Consider the following 24,027-nt stretch of genomic DNA (forward strand, 5'->3'; position numbering starts at 1 on the left):
TTCAAAGCATGACATAGATTAAATAACCAAAAAGATATTCAATTATTAGGGTTTTACGAGTCAGTTCACATTTATTTTTTGTTTCAATAAAGAAATGCTTACTCAGGACAAAAAGTATGATTTATTTTTTATGTATTAGGAGATGTTTCATTTTATTATGATCTATTTATTTGTTTATCCTGCATTTTGTCAAATTTTGCAATTTCAGTAAGAACAAAAATCAAGTAAGTGGTTTGCACATACACAAACTTGGATCTAGTACCAAAGAGTAATTTGCATGATTTTTAGATATTATGTTTGACCCTGGACACAAAACCAGTTATAAGGGTAATAACTAAGGCTGAATAAATACGCTTTGTTATGACAGGACAATATTTAAAAAAATCTGGAAAAAAAAGTGAGTTAAAGTTGATAATTTTGCCCAATATGGTTTGCTATTATTAAATATATATTTATTTTCTTTTAATTGATATTTTAAATTCTCTTTTTTCTACATACTTTTTTTTCTTATAATATATAATATAATATATATATTCATTTCTATGTAACGCACTTTGAATGACCTCTGTGTATGAAATGTGCTATACAAATAAACTTACCTTGCCTTGCTATTGTTACCCATATGACTGGTTTTGAGGTCCAGGGTCACATTTGTATTCTCAAAAATAAGTCAGCACCCATCATGTAAAATCCATGTGAAAGTTTTCCAGTATCTGGATCATATAGACAGCATTGGCTGAGAAGCTGCGATGACATACTATAAACTCCAACCTTTTTGTGAGCAAGGGCTACCACTATGAATAAAACAATCTGAAGGCTACTTTTTTATATAATCTACTCTAAACTTTTTGTTTTACTTGTTGATTTTATTTTACTTGTTGATATGTTTAATCATTGTTTAAAATCTTAAAAGAAGCAAAGCTAATATAAAAAATATGTAATAAATAAATATTAAAATTGAGGCTATTATATTGACGGGCAACTCGCAGACTCACCCTCAGTAGCAAAGCTTGACTTGTTTGTCGAGATGCAAAGACTTTGGTCATTTGTTACCACAGTGTGAATTTACAGATCACAAGCAAAGAAATCATAAAACTTTGATGGAAGTTGAATCCACAGGCTGGTGAATGATGGCAGTGCAGACACTGGATAATGGGGGTTGTGGTTATTTGCAGGTTGTTGTAGTTCAGGAACTACCCAGACAACAAGTGATTGTCAGGACGTTTAAAGCCCCATCCTTCCCCCACCTCTTTTTTGGGGGGGTGGAGCGGAGATGCCTGGCTCTACTAAAAGCAAGGTGTCAAGCCCTCCTCCCATTGTCTGCCCCACAGATCAGAGCTGAATTGCCACCATAACCACTACGTCCCATCTCCTCATCTCCTTCAAGTCCTGGTGCATGTAGTGACTGGAAGAGGTGCATTCCATCCCTCCATGCCAGAGTCGACCCCCCCTCCCCTGTCGTCCACTCAAACGTACCCCTCAGGGTGTTTATGGGTCAGCCAACAGGATGCTCGGCCCATCGGGAGATCAAAGGATTCTCTGCTCAGATAAATGTGGTGTAACTGTGACCTCTTCAACTCTAATAGGGTTTAACACGTCAGGACAGGAGGAGGGAATAAAAGAGTTTTCGACATGATTGAGAAAGTAAATATATAACATTGTGCAAAAGACTTTAATCACTGCTTTGTTGTGCTGTGTGTTGCAAAGTGTATTGATCATCCATATTTATTTTTTGCTCTCTTTATGAAGAAAATATGTACACAAAATGTAAAAAAAACAATCATTTTCAAAACAACATAGCTTCTGGTAAAAGTCAGTATTTAGCAAATTAAGATAAAAAATTTAAGCGCAAGAAGATGTTAAGTTAAGCTGTTTTCTGTGCGCACAGACATCCACACACACATATATATATATATTGGATACACATTAATAAATGCACACACGGAGATGCGCTTTTTAAAAAAGCATGCAAATACAGAATCTCTCTGCGCTTGGCAGGATACATACACCCAAAGCAAAAACTGAAAGAAAACAGTTCAGAAAGACATCAGATGTGTGTCAGTATATGGATCCGTGGTTATCCGTTCTTAAAATGGCAAAATACCACAAGAAATCTACTTATGTCTATCAGGACAAAAGGAAAATCACTTCTGTAGCTTTAAAAATATTTTAATTATATTTAATTTATAGAATAAAGAAGTCTTGTGTTATTATTATTATTAATCCAAAAATCCATGAATCAAAAAACATAATTTATTCGGTTTAACCATTATTTTGAAAAATTGTGAAATTTAAGAGTAGGCATTGATATCCGTCCTATTTCACCAAGGTCCAAGTTAAAAACTTTCTGGCCTGGCCACTGGTGGTTATTGACAATACCTCAGTGACCCCCGGGGTACTGAATTTAAGCCACAGTATACTATAAAGACACTTAAGCAGAAGTGGTCCAAAAATGTTGGTATCGGGATATTTTTCATACTACAGTGTTGGGCCTATTTATCGTATACAAGTGAACATGGATCAGTTTGAATACATCAGAATACTAAAGATTATGTTGACCTTTGCAAAAGAGGAAATGCCCCTAAAATGGATGTTTCAACAAGACAACAACCTCAAACACACAAGCAAGTGGGCAAAATCTTGGTTTCAGACAAAAAATTGAGGTAATGAGTGGCCGGCTTAATCCCCTGATCTCTACCCCATTGAAACTTGTGGGGTGACATTAAAAATGCAGTTTCTGATGCAAAACCTAAAAATTGACAGGAACTGTGGATCCTGAGCTGAAATACCTGTTTGTAGGTGCCAGAAGATTTAACAGATGTGCAGCAGTTATCAACAACAATGGTTATGCAAATAAATATTAGCAATTAAATCGTTTAAAGTGAAGTTAAATCTTTCGAATTTTTTTCGGTGTTAAATGTCTACAGAGAAAAATGTTGACGCTGCTAACAGCTTAACATTTGTTTTCTTTGTTTCCCTGTAAAAGAACAAGACAGACTTGATACATTTGGTTAATTCTTTGAATTATTATTGAATGTGTAATTGATACATTTGCACTGCTATATATATATAATATATATATATATATTTTAAATTTTGTCTAAAATAAAATTGTTATGAAATTATTTGCTTGAAAAGTACACTTTAAAAAAATAGTGGGTTGTTTTAAACTCATCCTGTTTAAATATTGGACAGAACACACCATTGGGTTAAAAATTTGCCAGTGCTGGGTTGTTTTAACCCAACTGATTGGTTTTACAACCAATGGTTGGGTGAAAACAACCCAGCATTGGGTAATTTTTAACCCAACTGTGTGCTCTGTCCAAAATTCAACCAACATTTTTAAATTGTAGGTCTGGTTCTTGTAAATATCACCTGGTTAGATATTTTCTTGGGTATACATTTTTGTTAGTAGGAATCAATTCACATCAAGTCAATATATATATAGACTAATGTATTTATTTAAAAGAAACAATATAAATGTACACAACTGCACTACTCACACAAACAGGAGGGCTGTGAAGATATGTTCAATATAGGCTGGCTTTTTACATCTCTTTCGAAGCTGACAGTTATCAAAACAGAAATGTTCCTGTTTAACAGCACTCTCGGAGTGATTCATTTATAAGCGGATAATAAAAAGGATTTCATCTCCTATGGCTTCAGTTTCCAAACAAACCAAACGGCAGAATTCGTTTCCCAAGAAAAATCACAAAAAAACCCCAACAACAAACGAACATTGTGCAAGTGTAGCATGTGTAGCAAAGTATTATGGGAAGTACAGTGAAACACAATGCATAATTTTCAAGAATGCTCCCCAATACGCTTCACAAATGTACAGTAATAGTTTCTCAAGTGGCAGTGTTTGACTATACAGTGATATAGAGCGCAGTTTCAAACCTTAGCTGCTGGCCGATGTGTTTCTGCTTTGCTATCCAGAGCAGAGCAGCAGATTTAACACATCCAGTCTAGTGAAGCCAGCAAAATGTGTCCTCTCCCATGTGTCTCGCAGACACCAAATACACACATGCCAGCCATCAAAGCATTCAGTGCATCAATAAAATATAATAAAAACGATCCAGACACGAAATTCCAATGGTAACATAGACAGAATTGCGGCCCCAGCCGACAGACACGTTCGCGGGACAATTAAGACAAGCTGGTGTATGTTTCACATATTACAAATAGTTTCATGATTAAAATGAAGGACACAGCAGATGAGGCACTTAAGTGTAGTTAAAACGGCTAAATGATTGACAGAGAGTACAAGAAGTGCTGAAAATATTAAAAGGGCACTGATGGATTCTAGATCACGCTTCAGGTTTTCTGCAAATGAGTGCATTTATTTGCAGGTAAAGAGCCAAAGTGCCAAAACCATACGACCTGATGAAATCTGCTGATGTTTGTTACATTTTCTGTGCTGATTTTAGAAAAAAATCTGCAGAAGGGAATTGGGGATCGTAAATCGAAGACCGGTAGACACTTGGCGAGAAGCATAATCAATAACAAGCCGAAACATTTAATAAATACACATGCAAGAGGCAGAGGATGTGTAAAACCTTGCAAATGCCAGCAGAAATGGACAAGCACAGACTCTGCATACAAAAATAAGCCCAAAGCAGATAAAATCGCTTGGGGTTGTTTTCACGCCCACCCATCCTGCGGTAGAAACACATTCAATCGCCGTCTTGGAAAGCAATGCTATCAAAATTTCAATGATTTCAGCGACCGCCAGGAATTTGTGTTAATCCCTCAGTGAATTGACAGGAAAGGCACTTCCTTTATATAACAGGATAGCGAAGATTCACACAATGCACAAAAACAAACACGTGCACCAATATATCAGCAGGAACAAACCGAGTGATCGGAAAAAATTATTTGTGTTATATATAAAAACTATGCCCATTTACAAAAACATGTTTTAAGGCAACAGAGGTACTGAATCAAGTCTAGAGACTTAGCAAGGCTCAAACTGCATCAAAAGTGAAAAGCGCTTCAATTCAGGTGCAAGAAGAATTGCGTTTCTTTAAGAATTTGCAAGCAATACCCAGAACGTTTTCAAGTGTCAGACCAAAGTACCAGCAATGCACTGCTGACCATACAGTGGCCAGCAATGCAAAAATCAGCATATATATAAAAAGAAATACTCAGGTGATGAACTTTTGTCACCCGGTGACTGACAGTTCACCACCGAGCTACAGTGCCTTGGGCTTCAGCCAGTCTGTGATTCACAGGACACAACCTACTGCTTTTAAAAAGTCAAAGTTCAGCCGTGCAACCTTAGTCGAGGCTCTCAACATTCACAGAGTCTGAAAGTGACGGCTCAATTCGAATCTTTGGAATGTTCGTTTTTTAAAAGCAGTATAAATCATTGCATTTAAAAAAAAGATTCCCTTCTCAGGATTTTCCCTTTATGCTCTCTTGTTCCCAAGCTCTCTGTGTGGACAGCGTTTCTCCGTGAGCGGGTGACGCAGAGTGAAGTCTCTTATGCAGGTAAAGGTTTTGTGTGCTGAAGGCAGTGGTGAGCGCATGGCGCGGTTACTTTCCGGCAGGCTCACCAGGGTTGTACTCCGTCTCTCCTGAAGACACCTGAGAAATTCTGCGTGTGGAGCCCCACAGCCGACGGGACACTGAAGACCGAACCTGAAGACGAAAGTTGAGATTATTGATTGGCATGCTGTGCCCGTCAATAATTTAATTCTATTAAATTTTTTAAATTCATAACCACAATGTAATTGTAAGATAGTACAGTCAGTTAGAGTCACATACAGACTCTATGTAATTCCCTCACCTGCTCTGGTTTTCCTGCTCCCACCACTATAAGTTTGCCATCCTCCAGACCCACCAGAATATGACTGCTCTCTTTCGTGACAGATACACACCGCACAGGGATCTTCAGTGCCAAGGGTCCCGCAGCCGGATTTAAGCTGCACACAATGACAGACACACAAAGAGACATATGGACACAGCTGTTGAAGACTTAATGTGATGACACACAGGATTATTAGGAATGCTATGAAGTAAAGTCGAATACGAACAATAAAGAAAGATTAATAAAGGTCATTCAAAACAAAACTATAAGATTATAAGGCCAATATGGCGTACTGGATTATCGCCACCAACTGGGCTGGAGTGTCTATTATTATTCAAGCTCTCAATGGAAGATTTTACGGGTGTGAGGCGTTTGGAAAAATAGGTCCACAAGTTTACAATGAATGCTAAAACACCCGTTGGAAGGCATCTTTTGCAGCGATTTTTGTGTGAGCATATCCGTGAACACCCCTGACCACTCGGTGAGTTTCACGTCTTTGTAAACGAAAGTTTAATGCATTTTAGGAAGGATTGTTCCAGTGCACCTATACACCCATTATAGAGGTGGGGGCTGATACAACAGAAACCGAAAAATTCTCGGGCCAGCATCATATGTCCAAATTTCAGTCAAAACCGTTTCATCATAAACAATCTGAAAACAGGGCTTTAAGTGTAAAATACCGAACTTGTCCTTTAAGCCTTGCCTGTGAAACCAGGGGAAAAAGTTCAAAGTGTTTTTACCTGTATAAGTCTCGAATGTGGAGGTTCCCCTGCTGTGTGCCCACAATGAGGTAGTCAGGCACCAGGTGCACGGCTGTAATCTTCTCATCTAAGGTCGCAGACGCTAACAGAGTACCATTCACTGAATACACATGCAGTGCATACTTCTCCTAAAGAAATTTAAAAAGCATATATGAGTTAATCTCTTGAATCTCTGCTTGATATCACCTCCAAAATCCAAATTTTTCTTTAAATAATATTTTAAAAATTTATTTTAGACTTTTAGGAGCTTTTAATTTGTGACATTTATTTAAATAAGTATTTTAAAAAATTAACACTACAATAATTTTCATTAAAATAAATTACATGTAATAGGAAATATCTATTTAGTTTCAATGTATAATTTTAATATTTCAATTGATATTGATTTTATTTTGGTTAGACTTTTTTTGATCCACTAATTAGCTAACATATATAAACCATCACATTTACATTTGAACAATTTTACACTTATTTTTCTGTCATGCTGACACAAATGAACACACATGAAAAAATACTCTAGTATACTTTAGTAATGCATGTATTAAACTTTAGTAAATTGCGGTATATGAAAGTAATTGCTACATTTTGTTAATGTATACTATAGTATTCAGTAATATTAACCGTGTATTGATAAACTGTATTAAATAGTATACTTAAGGATACATTTTAGTTTAAAAAACAAGAAATTTACTACAGTTTACTAAACACTATTATACTACAGAGCACTGTGTACCTTTCCAGCTGAGCGTCCCTCCATAACAGTCTGTGCCACTATGTGTCCGCCCATGCCAACCTCCATGTGAGCAAGAGGTGCAGGAATGCAGCCCTCACACGGCGGTCTTAGGGTCCGCAGGTACTGTCCACGCCGCACGCTGTGCACGACTACTGTGCCATCCTGGGTAAGAAAATCGGAAAGATTGAGAACGACTGAGTGTTGTGACAGTAAAATACCTAAAATATCAAGACGCCAGGACTTTTGTGTCCGAGATAGCCCTCTATACCTTAAATAGTGCACTATTTAAGGGAACATCCATTTTTGTGGTGTCCAAAATCACAGTGGACATTGAGTGCACTCATTCAACTGATGTACACTCAAAGCTAACCGTTACTCAAAGCTACTCGTCCACTGAGGCTCGTGCCGAATTAATTCTTGTGCCCACACGAGCTCAAGTACCTGAATTCACTCACTTATCTGAGTGAACTATATTAGTAAACTAATGTTGAGAATAGTGAATGAGGAGATAGGGGGCTATTTCAGAAACAGCTTTTAACTGATTTAGACTGACCTTTGACCCCGAGATAGCCATATCTAGCTCAGTGCTGATAGCAACACACGTGACCTCTTGATCGTGTCCACAGAGCACCTGCACCGGCCGTGGAGACAGGCCACTAGAGAAACCACCCTAGAAAAAATATTATATGATTCATTCACCACTTACTGACTTTATTATCCAGGTATAAGCCTTACGTGAGGATTTTATGCAAACCCATTGTTATAAATGGAGAAAAATGTGTTAAAGAGCCATCATACCTGCTGTAGGACCTGCCAAATCATGCAGGTGGTGTCCCGTGAGCCAGAGATGAGGTGGATACCACACAGATCCAAAGCCAGGCATGTGACCACATCTACGTAACACAGAAATGCACACTAATTCAAGACATGCTGTATAAATAAACATTATCATAAGCCGGGATCTGATTTTTACAAGCCTCAACATTAAGGAGGCGTGATGGTCCACTGTGAAAACATTTTAGCCGAGGTGACTGATCTATCACTTGTTTTATGGGTCAGTGCTATGTTGTCACTTTAACTTGTGTGTGTTGACATTGAGTAAAAGCATGTTATTAACATTAAAATGTATTTTCTTTATGATATTTCTATATTTGTAGTGGAAGGGCTTGATTAATCTGATTCAATAGGCATCCCTTATTTTATTCACGATTAAGCTCAACATCCCTCAAAACCAGGAGCTCATTTATATTCCCACAGCTGCTTTTCAACTCAGTTGATCTATTTCAAAGCGTCTGTGTCGGATAGACGGCTCTCACCTGTGTGACGACAGATCCTGCCCACCAGCTTGGCCTTGGCTAACATAGTGACCCTCAGGCTGCAGTCCCAGTGCCCCCCGCTGAACAACAGACGTCCGTCACTGGACACCACCAGCACCTGGGATCCAATCTCCACCCCTGGGGAGAACGGCCCGCTGAGGAACCGCTGGGTCCTGAAAATAGATCAAACAAAAGGTTAGTATCAACAAATCAAAACGTATGTCGGTTAAAACAGTGAAATAGATCAATATTTTGTTTCAATATATCAGACCGTTCTTAGATAACAATAAAAGTAATGGCAAAACATTTCAATCAATATAAAGCAGCTAAACCAAAAGAATAACACAATTTTCCTTCAAAACTTTATGACATCATTGAGAAAACAAATCTATGTGAACAACATCTTGTTTATGCAATATGTGTGTACGTGTGCACTTACTTTGGGTTGGTCACAGTGGAGTCTCTGGTAAAGGTGAAGTAATTGGCGATGTTCTTGTCGTAAGGCAGCCAGCTATGAGTGCCTATCATACCATTAGCACACACTGTAACCTTGAAATGAAGCAAAACACAGTTGTGCAAGTTTACCATATAGGGTGGGTACAATGGGTTATTAAATGTGATTTAGACAAAGATTTAGACATATGATAATTTGTTTATGTAACAATATGAATGTGTAAAACTACACAAACTTTCAACCTTTGCACAATTGAGAGAGCATTGCATTAACTGTGCAAAAGTGCATGGGTTTGATTCTTAGTGAACACATCTCCTGAGACAATCATGGACAGATTGAATGCACTTGTAAGTTGCTTTGCATACATAACAGGAACTATTAAATGCATAAATGTAAATAATGCATTGTTAACGTAAAATTAATTAGTGAGTTGTCTAAAGGACTAGTACTGTATAGTTCACCAGGCCCTGTTAACACCCGGTATTAATGAAATGCTCAGCTCGTCAATGTCACTTCTCACTTGGCAGTCCAATCAGAGTTAAGGAGGGGCTTCTGCTGGCGTTTTCAGCCATGTTTAAAGAGCAAATGTTAACGATATGCAAAAGGTACAAACCCCAAAGTAAACAATGACGCGAGTTATCGTCTCCAATGTTAATCTCTATTCTTGGACTATAACAAACACATGGATTGTAGTCAACAGTTTACTTCCTGGAATTTATGATGTAGACAAGACGACATTATCATAATTCCTCCCGCTTCGGACTCACAGCCTGTAAGTTAACACCTGTTAGCATTGCATTGTGAGCAAATCTTTCAAACATGGTAAGGAGCGTCACATTTCTAGCTGACATCAGAGGTATTCAGGCCAATCACAACGTACAGATTAGCTGGGCAATCAGGGACACGGCACTTTTCAAATAGATGAGTTTGTACAAAATTAATGCGTTTGAGGAAAGCAAGATATTTGGAGCTACAAAAATGTACGGAGTGTGAAAAATAATGTTTTTAACCATAAACCACGCAAACACATTGTATTATACCAAATACACAAAATAACATTGTTTTTTAGCAATGAAATTCTTAATAAAGGTGTAAAAGGGGTTTAAATGTTTTTAGCTTGTCCACTTTTGACCACATTCAGGCCACATCGACCTGAAGCCAGTGCACTATCCGATAATTTTTTTGAATTAGATTTTTAAAATTACTTATCTACCGCTTGTGATCTGATTGACGTAAATGCATCAGGTGTAAACAGGGCCCCAGATGCCCATCAGACCCAAAGCACATCCCTTGAACAGGATAACTGACAGGTATTAAACCAAAAAGTGGTGTAAACCTCTAAAACAGGGGTGTCAAACATGCGGCCCGCGTGATTATTTATACAGTATTATTAAATATTAAATACATGTTTAAAAACCCTTTTAGGCGGGTGTCTAGTTCGTTTTTAATATGAGAGACTTGCGGAAAGCAGCAAAACGCGGAACATAGACTGAACAAGGTGCCCAAAAATCTCGCCGTTTTATTATTACCGCTCCGCTAAAGATCCACCGATTCTGGTAATCCACTTCGTGTTTTCCCGCCCGCTCCGCAGCATCTCTGTGTCCACTCTGCCTGCAGAGCCAAGACGACAGTTTCCGAAGTTCGTTGCATTAACAGGTAGATTCATTACATTATATTTGTTGTTAAACCGCAGAATTAGTAATTTGTAAGTATGTTTTTGTATTTCTTCCGGTAATGATTTGCTGTCAGTGTTCTAAAAGTGCTAAAAACTTAGCAAGCTAACAAAAACAAAATATCCACATTCTTATTAACGTTACAATGCTTGTCTAATCGATTTAATGTTCCCGATCAGATCTAAGTTAATATAAACACTAAATTTGCTGTTGTTGGCACACTTTGTAGACAAAAAATACAAAAAACACCAATGCCTTCACAAAATAACGACAGAGAAGGGAAAGAGAGGCTTTTAGCAGCAGTTCAACATTGCAAACATGGATTCAAAGCTCCATCAAGCCAGCAGGTAAATCATATTGAATATTTAGCAGATTGTCACACTTTAATTCTTATTATATTTCCCATTATAATCACTTGTCTAAGTTGATGCTAGTAATATAATACATAATATTTATAATACTTTATTAAAACCATAATAATAGTACCACCCCCCATAGTGCCATTTTTGGTTTGGGCCACTGCCCCATCTACTGTAGCATTATCATTTTCTAAATGACTGTTCTCATTACAAATATATTCCAAAGAAAAGTGAATGGTTTATAAATAATTTTGGCATTAAGGCAAAAGAAGTTAAATTAAAGCTTTTCAACCTATAAGGCCTGTGGGTTTTGTTCAGATGTAAATTTGTGTGTATAATGTATAGTATGAGTGTGACCTTATGAAATGTAGTTTTCACAGAGCTGTGTGTTTCTCTGGTTTTCTTGCTAAACAAACAAATTAATTGGTTTGTTTAGTTAATTTTAACACAATTATCAGCACACTAAGGTTTAAAAAAATTATCCGGGCCGCACTTCATGGCGTTATTTACCATCCGGCCCTCAGCCTAAAATGAGTTTGACACCCCTGCTCTAAAACCTTCCCTTGTACAAAACTACCACAGTTCTTGCTACAAAAACACAGATTATAAATAATAACAGCTACGTTTGGTTGCACACAGCAGGTGAAGTGAAGCTTGACAGGAATTACATTAAAATCTGAAGGTGGTGAATTTGTCACAAAAGCTGTGATGACTTGATGGCTGTAGCCACAGCGTTTTACAGAAATACAGCTGCACTTTCTTTTTTCCGACATCTTTGTGGATGTTTTTGTGTTATTCGGCACTTTTGCACCACAAAATGTCATTTTTGCTGTATGGATTAGATTAATGGACACAGCAGAAACATCTGTTGTTTCCAGTTTTGGTGTCTTACCAGTATATCAGAGCCTGGAATGATGAAGGACCGGGTTTGATATCTGGGAACTACAGCTTGTACTAGTGGCACACCATCACTCACCACCTAAACCAGCCAAAAAACACTTTATAAATTATGGTCAAAAATCACAGAGAATAAAAATCCCAATAAAAATCCCTCGTACCTCCTTGAAGGATCGCAGTTTGTCAAGCTGGTCGAAAAGATTGGGGGGTAACAATTCGAGACGGGACTGTCGCCTGAACGCATTCTCAGCTGACATCCGAGGAGGGTGGGGCTCCTAAACAAAGACAAAGAGCTGTGTTACATTACCCACAATGCACTGCAAGAGTAAAGAAATACAAGTAACAGGCTTAGAGGCCAAACAGCCCCTGCTGGAAGATCGAATGAATGAAGCCAAAATATATTTCATTTTATTAACATCTGCCTTTAAGATGAATGGGAACGCTAACAGACAGCTCTCTTCAGGTATTACAGATCTTCTTGCTCCGACCTGGAAACACAGTGCTGCCAGACTAAGGATAAAAATGTCTGTCTGGGGTCCCACCTTGAGAAGCTGACAAGGCGTCTGGCCAAAGTTACTGATGATGCCTTCAAGGGCCTTTCGCTCTGTTTCATTAGCTATGGCGTCCAAATCCACTGCACCTGAGAGCCAAGACACACAGCGTTCAGTCATTAACTCCAAGTTGGAACATGTTACTTAAAAAAGAAAAGTTCAAACAATCGTGCAGTTTTATTTTGGGAGTCTTACTAAAAAGGTCAGTGGGTTCTTACCCTCATATGTGCAATAGTAGAAGACATTCAGAGCTTCAACAGCATCGGGTCCACGCTGCTTATAACCAAAGATCAGATCGATCCATTCATGCAAGTGAGCGGACACATGCTCGCTTTCCTTTAAACACAAAACAATGCTTATGATTACGACAACACAAATGTTTCATGCACAGCCGAATTTACCATTTAGAGAAATGTGCGTGTTTCCATACCAAGGCTTTGCGGTGTTTTCTGATAAAGTCTTCACGTGAAGATGCCCAAGCTGGAAGCAACACATCGTTTACCCTCTCATGACTCATCTGAAGACTACCCAGATCAAAGTCTGCATACACACGTGGTGGTACAAGACATATTACTAATGCAATAATTCATTAAACACATTTCAGTGCCAGTGCATGGTCTCTTGGACATACTGACCATTCAAGTTCTGCAGGAACTCTGGGAAGTAGAAGAACTCAGGAATGAGCTCCTTCACGTCAGCTGGACTCTCCATACGCGCCTGCCACGCTGCTGCTACCGAATGAAACTGCCTATCAGCGCAATCAAACCTAAACACAAATACATACATGAGAGCGGCTCAATAGACCAACATCATCTGATGAATTATAAAGTTTTGGTTCAACAACACTGCAACATAGTGGTCAATCCACAAGTGCATATGCATTACTTAGGTACATGTGGGTGGAGATTGGGGGTAGTTTACTTATTGTAATATTAGCAATTTGACATTGGTTGGATATGGAGATATGTGCTCTTTCATGTACATAGTTTTATCATTTCAGAGTGCCATGTTGCCATGTGTTTATGTTAATTCATAAAATAGTATTTTTGTATAATCTTTAACATGGTCTTACTTTAATCAATATTAAGATATCAAGGATATATATTTCACAATGTTCTTTACATTATGTAGAAAACAGAAAAAAAGATGATCATAAAAATGACTTTATTTGAGTTTTTACAGACAGTCATTTTTTTGTTTATATTATTGCTTATTGTTAATCAAAGATGCATAAACTAATTTGCCTAATATATATTAATAAATAATATACATTTTTATATCTAAATAATAATAAACATTATAAATAAATAATATAAAAACTTTAAGCATGAGTAATAAAGGCAGAAGAATTTTTAATTGTTCTGTTAGTTAATGTTAACTACCGCATTGTCTAATAATATAACACATAAAACCTTATTGTAAAGTGTTACCAAAACCAATACTTTATGCGAAGTATGTAAAACATCTGACTTACTTGCCGCTCTGCAGTTGTATATGTAATGAGGTGAATGGCTCAGTGCGGATCATGTAGTGCATGACCCCGGCAGCATTAGAGTAGTGTGTGCCATAGTGAAACTTATCAATAGTGCCTGTAGAGTCCTCAAAACTCTCATACCTGATCAAACAACAACAAGACGACATTCAGCCCATCAGATAAAATACTACATATACACTACATCAGAGTATACTCGTGTTGTACTTTAATATTATTTCATCCTTTAATTGTAACCAAACATTTACAAGACATTAACAGATTCATCTGATAAAAGCAAGAATGATCTTACTTCTCCCTGACGTTCTGTGCATGTCGAGGGTTGACAACACCTATGGGTTTGGACAGATCTCTGAACACTGCCGGGTCCTCCAGATCCAATTCAGGAGACGTGTAGTCACATAACACCCATGGAAACTAAAGCGCACACACACAAACACAGTCAGAGACCAATACAATAACAATCACTAACATTGAGTTGCCAGTTATGTGCAAACTCACCACTGGGTACTGAGACAAATCATTGTATGTGCGACCAGCAATGGTGTTGAGCTGCATCAGGTACTCAAAATTGGAGATCTCTCTGCAAACCCATCTCTGAATATGAGAAAACAAAAAAATAAATGCATAAGCATGATCTATTATATATGTTATAGAGGTTAATTTTTCTGTACTACATTTTGTATACTTCTTTTTAAAAGAGACGATAAAGAGAAAACCAGAAATTGCGGTGAAAGGGAACTAAAAACTTTTTTTTTAACAAAACATTAAGCTGACTTAAATTAAATGACTTTAAATTAAATTAAATTAAAATATCTGTAAGCCTTATTATTTAAAAATAATAATAATAATGTAATAAAATACAATAACTATACAATAATACAATAATAAATTAATACAATAATAAAATACAATAATAAATTAAATAAGAAGTATACAATATACAGTATGGTAATTCTTTATGTTTGTAAAACCCATTTGAATAATAATAAAATATATAAATTATATAAATATACAAGTCACTTTGGAAATTTTTTTTAGTCTCTCTCTCTTTCACCAGTCTATCTGCATTGACCTAAAACTTATACATAACTTTTTGAAGAACTAAAATCATTCGGTTATTGCAAACCATTGCGATATATGTACTGTGATATTTACGGTATTCTGCTATTTTATGCATATTTCGCAGCACTGATATTTCGGCTGTATATTTTCTCTCATAGCTGATATGATATACCTGAGTAAGATTGGAGGCTTTCAGTAGCTCCTGAGGAGAGCGAGACCCGAAGTAGAACAGGTTAGGTGGTCTGAGACCCAAAATTCTGGAGTAGACTTTGTTTCGTACCTTTGAAGAAGAACCCACACAAAAACACATTTAAGATCAGATTCATTCTTAAAGAAACGTTCAAGCTTCAATACAAGTTAAGCTCTGTCTACAAAATAGCATAAGATCAAGATTCAAAGAATGTTCTGTGATTTCAGCACAGATGCATTCCTTTAATTGTGTAAACACCGCCAAAAAAAACCTTTCTATGACAGTACACGAGTTTATATGTATCTAGCTCACCCCCTTCATGAAGTTGATGAAGTAGTGTGCCTGGTCAATGAAGAAGAGCTCGAGAGCTGATCTCCGCAGGTTATAGCGCCTCAGATGGACCTCTCTTAACTGTGCCAATGGCCTCTTGAAATCAAACCCTATACCTGCATGGAGCAAACATTTGTCACAACATCAACCTCATCATATTTTATCACAACATAAAAGACAATAGCGTTCATATCATACGGATGAAACACAAACCTTCCTCCGTCTCCTCTTTCTCACTGCTGCCATCATAGAAGTAAAGGTGATGTGTGGTGACCTCCAGACGACCCGGTACCACGGCAACAATAGTGATGAGCTCACACTCCTCTGAGAGCACCAGCTTTTCTTTCTGACTCTCCTCCTCGCCCTCCTCTGCCCTGTGAAATGAATATACCGTATTAAAACGAAACCAGCAAGTTTGAAGCACCATTATGTTTGCACACCAAAACTAAGCTCTGGAAAAGTGCAGATACCTGAATGGCAAAGTTATAATGGGACACTTACGGGTCGAACTCCTCGTCATCTTCTAATTTGTCATCTTCCATGTCACTAACTTTGGCTTCCTTGGCAACAGCTAGGGGGAGAGGCTCTGCCGAGCTGCGAGGACTATCAGCTCCTGCGATAAACGGAAAAGCATTAAACATGAACATTGAACTTTAAAAAAATGTATTCTCAGATCTGTTACTTCAAACCATCATTTATACAATTTTAACTAAATATTATATACAGTATATAGCTGATGCATTAACGTCAACAACAGTATATTTATAACAGAGATAGGTTAGCAGCCTTGCTTAATGGTTTTTAATAGTATCATAACCTTCTGTTGTCAGCCCACATCTTTAACCACATGACCTGTGAATATGAATGAAATATAAAAGAATCTGTGTCATGAAAGTCCCCCAGTCAAACTGACCCATGTTATCCCGCAGTGCGCTGGCATCGCTGTGTGAATCGAAGTTGTAGTTGGGCACCAGCTTCAGACGCATTTTAGAGTACGTCTCTGCACTCGACAGTTTCCACCTCACCTCTGGCTGAACCCTGAAATAAAATCACTTCCATTCAGTTCACACATACTGTAAACGTGATATCTAAATATACAAGAACGCTTTTGAACTTCAGCTAAGCAACTGAGACCACTTCGGTTTTAAACATTTAAATACGTTCAATGTCACTGCTCACTTCTCTACTTAGTAACCGAAGAAAATGTTAAACATTTTTTTTCTTGTTTTAGGATTTAAAATACTAAATATTTCTGCAAATTTCGCCAGGTTGAAAATAGACTTTCAGCACAATGTAAATGTAATAGTTGAAGGCAACCCATTTATTGAGAATGAAATCAGTAATGGACAAAACAGACCTGAGGGCCCAGGCTCCTCTTTCACTGCTGAGTAATCTGTACAGAGATTTCCAGTGTCTCCACACCACCACCTGCTGGCCGTTGAGCATCTTCTGCACATTCTGATATCGGCTGTTCTCGCTGCGCACACGCTTCAGGTACGGCTCAATGATGAGCTCCTGCAAGCAAAATATAACAAACAATCCATGAACCAAACACGCATAAAGAAAAATACTAAAAGAATAGAAATAGTGCTATTACTTATATATTTTGACACAGTATTTATTGTCCACGTGGGAGGGGGTTCCCAAAATGTCTCATTAGCCATATGTAGCAAATTCTTTTTAGTTTGAAAAATCAATCATTTTTGACCATAGACAGGAAATCCAGTTTGATAGTTCACTTTAGACATTGGCCCTGTCCCAAATTGCACACTCCAGACTTGTGGACTTCTTCAGAGTCCACACATTGATGACATCATGTAGTGCATACCTTAGGGACCCTTTAAGCGAGTCTATGAGGGTGCACCGGAGTCATATTTTGGGACAGACTCGTCACACCAGAAATAGAAAGAGAAGTTGCCCATCAGTGTGAACTCCTCCCATGCGTCGTCTGATTGCTCTTGCGCAAAGACTTCTGGGTTGGTAAAGTGTGTGAAGCCTGCAGCAGTGCGGGCTTCGCCGAAGGGGGTGCAAATCAAGGGTGCAAAGGGGGCGCTGATGAGCACAATTCGGAGCATAAAAATGACAGATGGCACACCCTACGGACTCGTAGACTAAGCGAGCATGTGCAATTTAAGGCCACGAGACCGAAAGTCCACATGAAGTGCGCCATTTGGGACAGGGCCATTCTACTAACTACAAGTTAACTTTGCAACTACATGTCAACTAACTCTCACTAGTTAGGGGTAGGCTAAAGGTCCACTGTGTAGATCTTTCTTTAGCAGGATCTAGTGGTGAGATTGTGAATTGCAACCAACAGCTCAGTCCATGTGTTTTAAAACACATAGTGAAGCTACGGTAGCTGCCACAGGACAAACATGTCATCTGAGGTTGCGTCTGAAACCGCATACTGTTCAGTAGGGACTGAATGATATGAAGTACTTACTTACTGACTGTTAAAACAGAAGGTACTGTATAGTATGAATCCTAGTAGTATGAATGTGATTTGGACATACTACATCTGCCATGTTGATACATCACGTGACATAGGTCGCCATCACGTCATGTCATTCCAGCGCGAAAACGGCCACATCGCTGCTTTCGCCTTCCTTCTTCGTTGCTTAACTCCGCTCCTGGGGCATCATGGGATAGTGTCCATCGTATGCACGCTTCGAAATCTAACCGGAAGTAGTAGGTCTTACGGGTACTTTTCGCATACTGTTTTGGAATACTACATATTTGGACATACTACTCGCCTCGCCTACTGCTTTTCACCTACTGTATAGTATGGAAGTAGGCGGTTTCAGACACAGCACGAGACAGCGTAGTAACAAAACGCAATCTAAAGAAGAGTTTGTCCATTTAGGGCTACTATAGAAACATGACGGCGACTTTCATGTAAGGGGACCCACGCTGTATTTAAATAAAATCAGCTCATTTTAAGGTAATAAAAACAGTACAGTTTATTATGTAAGTTCTTTATACACCACTGATAATATAGTTATGTATATTATACACTTAAGGGATCATTACAATAAAGTGTTAGTAGATATTAGGCAGATACTCTGGTAGTTGACAAGAAGTTGCAAAGTTACTTATAGTCAATAAAATGTCTAAAGGGGACTATCCTATTTGTAGATATTAATTTACAAAAACCACAATAAAAAAAACACAATAGTGTTTCAGCAATACCACTGCCTGGGTGAACAGATACCTGAAATTTGTTTTTGCAGTCGGCACGCTCCTTGTCTCTTCTCTGGGCTGTGCTCATGAGGTCATCAAAACAGGAGTTCCAGAAGTTAGACATCAGGTCATGACTCTTCCCAAAAGTGTCTAGCTCATATTGCTGCATAGTGGGCTCCACCTACCGGCATAAATAATAAAAAAAATTACATTATAGTACAGTAGGATTACAGTATAGAAAGCCCTAGCAATCCATTTTTAATTCTGAAACGACTACAATTAGCTTAAAACCTTTTTTTAATTTAATTGTCTTTTCTCATATTGCTGTAATTTACATTTTATATAAAAGCAATACCCCTTATTCACGGTATAATTGTGCCTCATAAGCCTTGAAAAGTGAAGCCTCTGGCTCTTTGATCGCCCCCTGGTGTCTGGCTGCAGTACAAGTCATAAACCCCGCCCTCTCCATTCAAACGAATGGGACTCTTCTCTAAATAAAAAAATTATTTACATTTCCAATAAAAGTTTCCGAAAGATGGTTTTGGTCCTTTCAAGTAGTTTTTATCATGCTGGTATATGTTCAAGTCTTCATTATTGTGGTAAGTTTCATTTTAGCATGTAATTTGATACAATAGAAACAGGGCGTGACGTTATGATTGGCGTGGTTGAATTGGTCGTGCAGGCGTTTGGGCGGAAGTTTTATGTATCGCGGCTCCGCCTCTGGCTCCACGGACGATTCCTTCTACGCATGCCATGGCTCCAAACGGACGTTTTTACGTAACATGGCGTCGACCGTGGTGGACATTTTTGGCTTCAATTCATTACAATGGTGGGAGGCGACGTCGCGTCGTCCATCTTTTTTTTTTTTTACAGTCTATGGTATAATTACTTTAAAGTCCAGCCACTATTGCTTTAATCTATACTTAAATACACTATATTAATGCTTAACACAAAACATGCATTTATCTAAATCTCTTCTTGTACTTATATACAAATGTATGGCTTAGTTTATTTCCAGATTGAGTGCGTGGTAGTTCAACATGTGATTTGTATACACAAACAGTCCAAACAGAGCAGATTTATAACCAGACGCTGTCACGCTCCTCTGTTCATAAATCCTGTCCAGATCTTTACAGCGTGATGTCTGTTTAATCTAAAAACACGGTTTGTTTTGGACTTGTGAGACGATGGGAATAAATCTGGATCTTTCGCTGAAGTTTTGGCACAGGATGAACAGCTTTCTTCTCTAGGGAGACTAAATAAAGGTTTCATCACTACAATGGAAGGGGATAAGCTGTCAAAGTCCTCAAGCTAAACCAAACATGCATCCAGTGCGTGAGTTAATCGCTCATGATGTTGTAAAAAGGCGGTCTACAGCTCGTTGGACCACCGTTGAAGGAAAGCTATTTAAATTAAATGTAATTTAATATATCATTTTAATGTATAACGTATAGTACAAGCTATATATTTTATCAGCACATGCATTCTTTGGGAATCAAACCCTTGGCCTTGACCCAAGCTGAGCTACAGGAAAGTCATCCTGTATACATAAAAAAAAACAAAGTGTGCCTTTCATGGGATATGATGACCTTAATCTTGTGTTTGTCAGAGAAAGAGGGGCCAGCCACTGTTTTGATAACGTTTTATCCAAAAAAGGTAAACCCAAGCCAGTATGTGATAACAAACTGAAACAGAGCTGCCAGTTTATCATAAAGGCCTTGGTAAAGTAAACCATCTAACTGTGTGTGTAAGGGAGCGTCTGTTACGACGGCTGTACTGACGTCGTTCTGATAGAAGTGTTGCCACTCGTCGACGCTGCAGTAGTTGTGGAGATCTTGGGCGAAGGAGGGGCTCCCGTTGGTGGGGGGCAGATTGGGAAGCATCGCCTGAAGCGTGTTGCGATCCGCATGCTGATCCAAAAGCGCTCGGACGACTGGTACCAGCGGACCGAGCAGAGCCTCGTTTCCAGGGCTGGAACCTGAGGTCGAGGGCTTCAGCGGAGCACCAAGACGACCCAGAAGAAAACAAACCTCCTCCCAGGACAAACACAGGACGGTCTGTAACAAACTGTGGAGCTTTACACAAGCCATCTCACAGACCTGTGATGGAGAGAAAGTGACAGCAGATGGGGGAGATATAAGGCACTTGTATGAAAGCATTTTTGCTAACCAAATCACCATACAAGGGCAGAACCTATGTTCATCTGAGTTAAATTAAATGCATTACTGACAACCTTTGAATCACTGCTGTGAATTTTTGAAGACCTGTGTGTGTGTGTACCTGTGAATTTTGCTGAATGTATCCTGTGATAATGCGCAGGCCGATCAGGGACATCTCTTTGAGCTCAGCGGCCCCTGCGGTTCCTGGGGTCGTGTGCCACGCCTGCAGCCTGTCCAACAGATTCACCACCCCTTCAAAGATCTGCCACAAACACAGATACACTCTTATCACTCTATAAGCTCCTGAAGGACACAATCAGCAGCGTAATGTCGCATAAGCTACAATTTTAAACTTTCTTTACATGCTGCATAAGTCATACTATCTTTTATTGTATGTATTAATACAATACATAACAACTTTTCCATTTGAAACAAGTCAGAGTGCCTTATTCCAACCTTTTCACTCCATAGTGTTTGATTAGCAGTTCCCTCAGCGAATAGGAAATCCTGAAGCAGTCTGAGGAGGCGGAGCAAAGAAGGCACATGTGGCAAGGACACGCCCTGAGAGTCCCTCAGATCTGACAGAGATGATTCCAGCATCATCTCCAACAGACTATAACACACACACAAACGAACATGGTAAGGATTACTCAAAGACCCTAAACAAAGAGAATAGCATTCGGCTTTAAACTCACACCCCAACAGCTAAACTAAAAACAAGTTCTGTGGTGAAGCAATACTGGGGCCACACCAAAAAAAAGCACCAGCTTAACACCACAAAGAGCTTCTTCCGTCCAGAGGTCTCCACCCTGCCATTGTCTGAACCAGAAAATCCTTTAATGCAACTCTTTGAATTCATCCGTTGTTCTCCTAATGAGGGTTATTTGCTATATAATATATGTATTGAGTCACATATTTCCCAATGGCAGTTTAAAAGTTTCTTTGACTAATTTTATTTCATAAATCATTCCAATTGCACACATATTATGCAAATCCACTTTAACAAGGTGTTTGGACATACAGTAAATGTGTTGGCAGTGTGTGAACACAACCACCCTACAATAAAAAATACACGCACTAATTCTTTTTTAACCCCTATTAAATCAGAGCAGTCTCATTAGACATGCTGTTTTGATTTTCTTGTTAATGTGATGTCACAATGATAAAGACCTGCCTACAGCCACTGACTGACTAACTCATGCCTGTCAACCCTCCCGTTTTTCAAGGGATTCTCCCGTATTTTACCATTCTTTATGATCCCATTTAAAAAATGTCCCATATTTCTCCCGTATTTTTAGTCTTTCTATGAAAAATCCCACTGGTCGTATTTAATGTTTGCTACAATCATCTCCGATAAAGCAGCCGGCAGTATATCTGTAACATATCACTCAAATGACACTCGTCAATGAATCAAGAAGAAGAAAACATTCCAGAGGATGGGTGGAGGATGACAATCCACGCAAAGCTACAACCGCCACGTGCATTAACGTGCACATCCGCCCGTCGACGTACACAAACTCACACATTTGGATGTGCGGGCTGATGCGTGTGGAGGGTGTGCTTTTTTGTAACTTTGCGTGTAGGGAAACACTGCTGTTTGTGCTTTAATACTTAACTCAGATGGTGTTAAGGAATGCAATGTCTGCGACCTATGTGTGTAATAAGTCACTTACAGATGCAAGAGAGCCATTCAAACAATGATACAAGTTATACAATGCAAAAAAAATGACTTTTTTACTCATTAGACACGCTGTTTTGATTCTCTTGTTTATGTTATGTCACACTGATAAAGCCCCGCCTACAGCCACAAAAAAATTATTGTCATGAAAAAACTGAAAATGTTTTCAGTAAAAATATTGAAAAATTCTTAAATTAAGATGCTTTTTCTTGATGAGCAAAACGACCCAAGGAACTAAGTCTAGTTTTTAGACCAAATATCAAATTTCAAATTTAAATATCACATTTAAGTGATTTTGTTCATAAAACAAGCAAAAAAATCTGCCAATGGGGTAAGTACATTTTTCTTGAATTTAGTGTTTAAGAAAAATGTTCAAGATTTTATGCTTACCCCATCGGCAGATTTTTTTTCTTGTTTTATGCACAAAATCACTTAAATTTGATATTTTTGGCCTAAAAATGTAACTTCTTTTCCTGGGTCGTTTTGCTCATCAGGAAAAAGCATCTTAATTTAAGAATTTTTTGAAATTTTTTACTGAAAACAAGACAAAAATACTAAGAATTGTTTTCTTAAAAATAATTTTTGCAGTGCACTGACTGACTCTAACTCATGCAATTCTTAAATCAAGATCCATTTTCTTGATGAGCAAAATTCCCTAAGAAAATAAGTCTAGTGTTTAGATAAAAATATCAAAGTGAAGTAAATTTGTGCTTAAAAGCAGCACAAAAAACCTGCCAATGGCGTAAGAGAAATAATCTTAAAATAAGTTTATTTTTTTCTTTAACACTTAATTTAAGAAAAATTAATGTAACATTTTCATACCCCATTTTGCTTCAATCCCATTTTGATTTAATTGCATATTAAATCGCAATGTTAATAAAAAACAATTGCAATTAGATTATTTCCCTAAATCGTTCAGCCCTAATTCAACAGACTGAATGGGCAAGCAAACAATTTCTTTCTAAATTTCTAAATTTTCTTTAGGTCACACATTTAACAATAAATTGATCATCTGAGACAGAGAATTTGCTATGTAATTTGCTATATGTGTATTTTTTGTTTGTTTTAAACAGCCGAATCCCATAATTGTACAAAATCTAAAGCACCAGAGCTTCAGATGTCTGAGATTCTGACCTGCGTTTGATCTCATCAGGTGGCCGCACCAATTGGCATGACGACCCAAGCTTAGTGAGGACGGAGAAAACCTGACCCCTTTCTCTCCAGATCACATCCTCAGACCCATCAGTGCCACTCCAAAGCACAGAGAAAACTATGTTTGTCAGCAGATTACACAACTCCTCCTCCGGAGCCTAGCAGAAAAACAGACACAACATTGTGAACATTGACATGTTTATTAAATCTTCATTGCTTCATTTT

At 38.2% G+C, this 24,027-nt stretch overlaps 1 protein-coding gene across 3 annotated transcripts in view; it reads right to left on the minus strand.

Annotated features, from left to right (window-relative positions):
- Window positions 1–3,439: 3,439 nt before the first annotated feature.
- Window positions 3,440–24,027, minus strand: part of nbeal2 (neurobeachin-like 2) — a 68,034-nt gene continuing 47,446 nt past the window's right edge. For all 3 annotated transcript variants that reach the window (XM_065261284.2, XM_065261286.2, XM_065261285.2), the window contains 28 exons: window positions 23,785–23,960; window positions 21,429–21,585; window positions 21,094–21,234; window positions 20,595–20,912; window positions 18,845–18,994; window positions 16,991–17,148; window positions 16,547–16,671; window positions 16,135–16,246; window positions 15,847–16,007; window positions 15,616–15,749; window positions 15,286–15,393; window positions 14,550–14,645; window positions 14,341–14,465; window positions 14,031–14,171; window positions 13,192–13,322; window positions 12,987–13,096; window positions 12,775–12,892; window positions 12,548–12,645; window positions 12,167–12,280; window positions 12,001–12,087; window positions 9,062–9,171; window positions 8,623–8,795; window positions 8,105–8,199; window positions 7,860–7,976; window positions 7,307–7,468; window positions 6,553–6,701; window positions 5,792–5,927; window positions 3,440–5,643 (listed from right to left, as the gene is read on the minus strand). In XM_065261284.2, the coding sequence (XP_065117356.1) occupies window positions 5,539–5,643; window positions 5,792–5,927; window positions 6,553–6,701; window positions 7,307–7,468; window positions 7,860–7,976; window positions 8,105–8,199; window positions 8,623–8,795; window positions 9,062–9,171; window positions 12,001–12,087; window positions 12,167–12,280; window positions 12,548–12,645; window positions 12,775–12,892; window positions 12,987–13,096; window positions 13,192–13,322; window positions 14,031–14,171; window positions 14,341–14,465; window positions 14,550–14,645; window positions 15,286–15,393; window positions 15,616–15,749; window positions 15,847–16,007; window positions 16,135–16,246; window positions 16,547–16,671; window positions 16,991–17,148; window positions 18,845–18,994; window positions 20,595–20,912; window positions 21,094–21,234; window positions 21,429–21,585; window positions 23,785–23,960 (3,807 nt within the window). In that variant the 3' untranslated portion in view covers window positions 3,440–5,538. The remainder of the gene's footprint in view (window positions 5,644–5,791; window positions 5,928–6,552; window positions 6,702–7,306; window positions 7,469–7,859; window positions 7,977–8,104; window positions 8,200–8,622; window positions 8,796–9,061; window positions 9,172–12,000; window positions 12,088–12,166; window positions 12,281–12,547; window positions 12,646–12,774; window positions 12,893–12,986; window positions 13,097–13,191; window positions 13,323–14,030; window positions 14,172–14,340; window positions 14,466–14,549; window positions 14,646–15,285; window positions 15,394–15,615; window positions 15,750–15,846; window positions 16,008–16,134; window positions 16,247–16,546; window positions 16,672–16,990; window positions 17,149–18,844; window positions 18,995–20,594; window positions 20,913–21,093; window positions 21,235–21,428; window positions 21,586–23,784; window positions 23,961–24,027) is intronic.

This window comes from Paramisgurnus dabryanus, chromosome 13 (genome assembly GCF_030506205.2).
Source record: "Paramisgurnus dabryanus chromosome 13, PD_genome_1.1, whole genome shotgun sequence".
In the NCBI taxonomy this organism is placed as follows: domain Eukaryota; kingdom Metazoa; phylum Chordata; class Actinopteri; order Cypriniformes; family Cobitidae; genus Paramisgurnus; species Paramisgurnus dabryanus.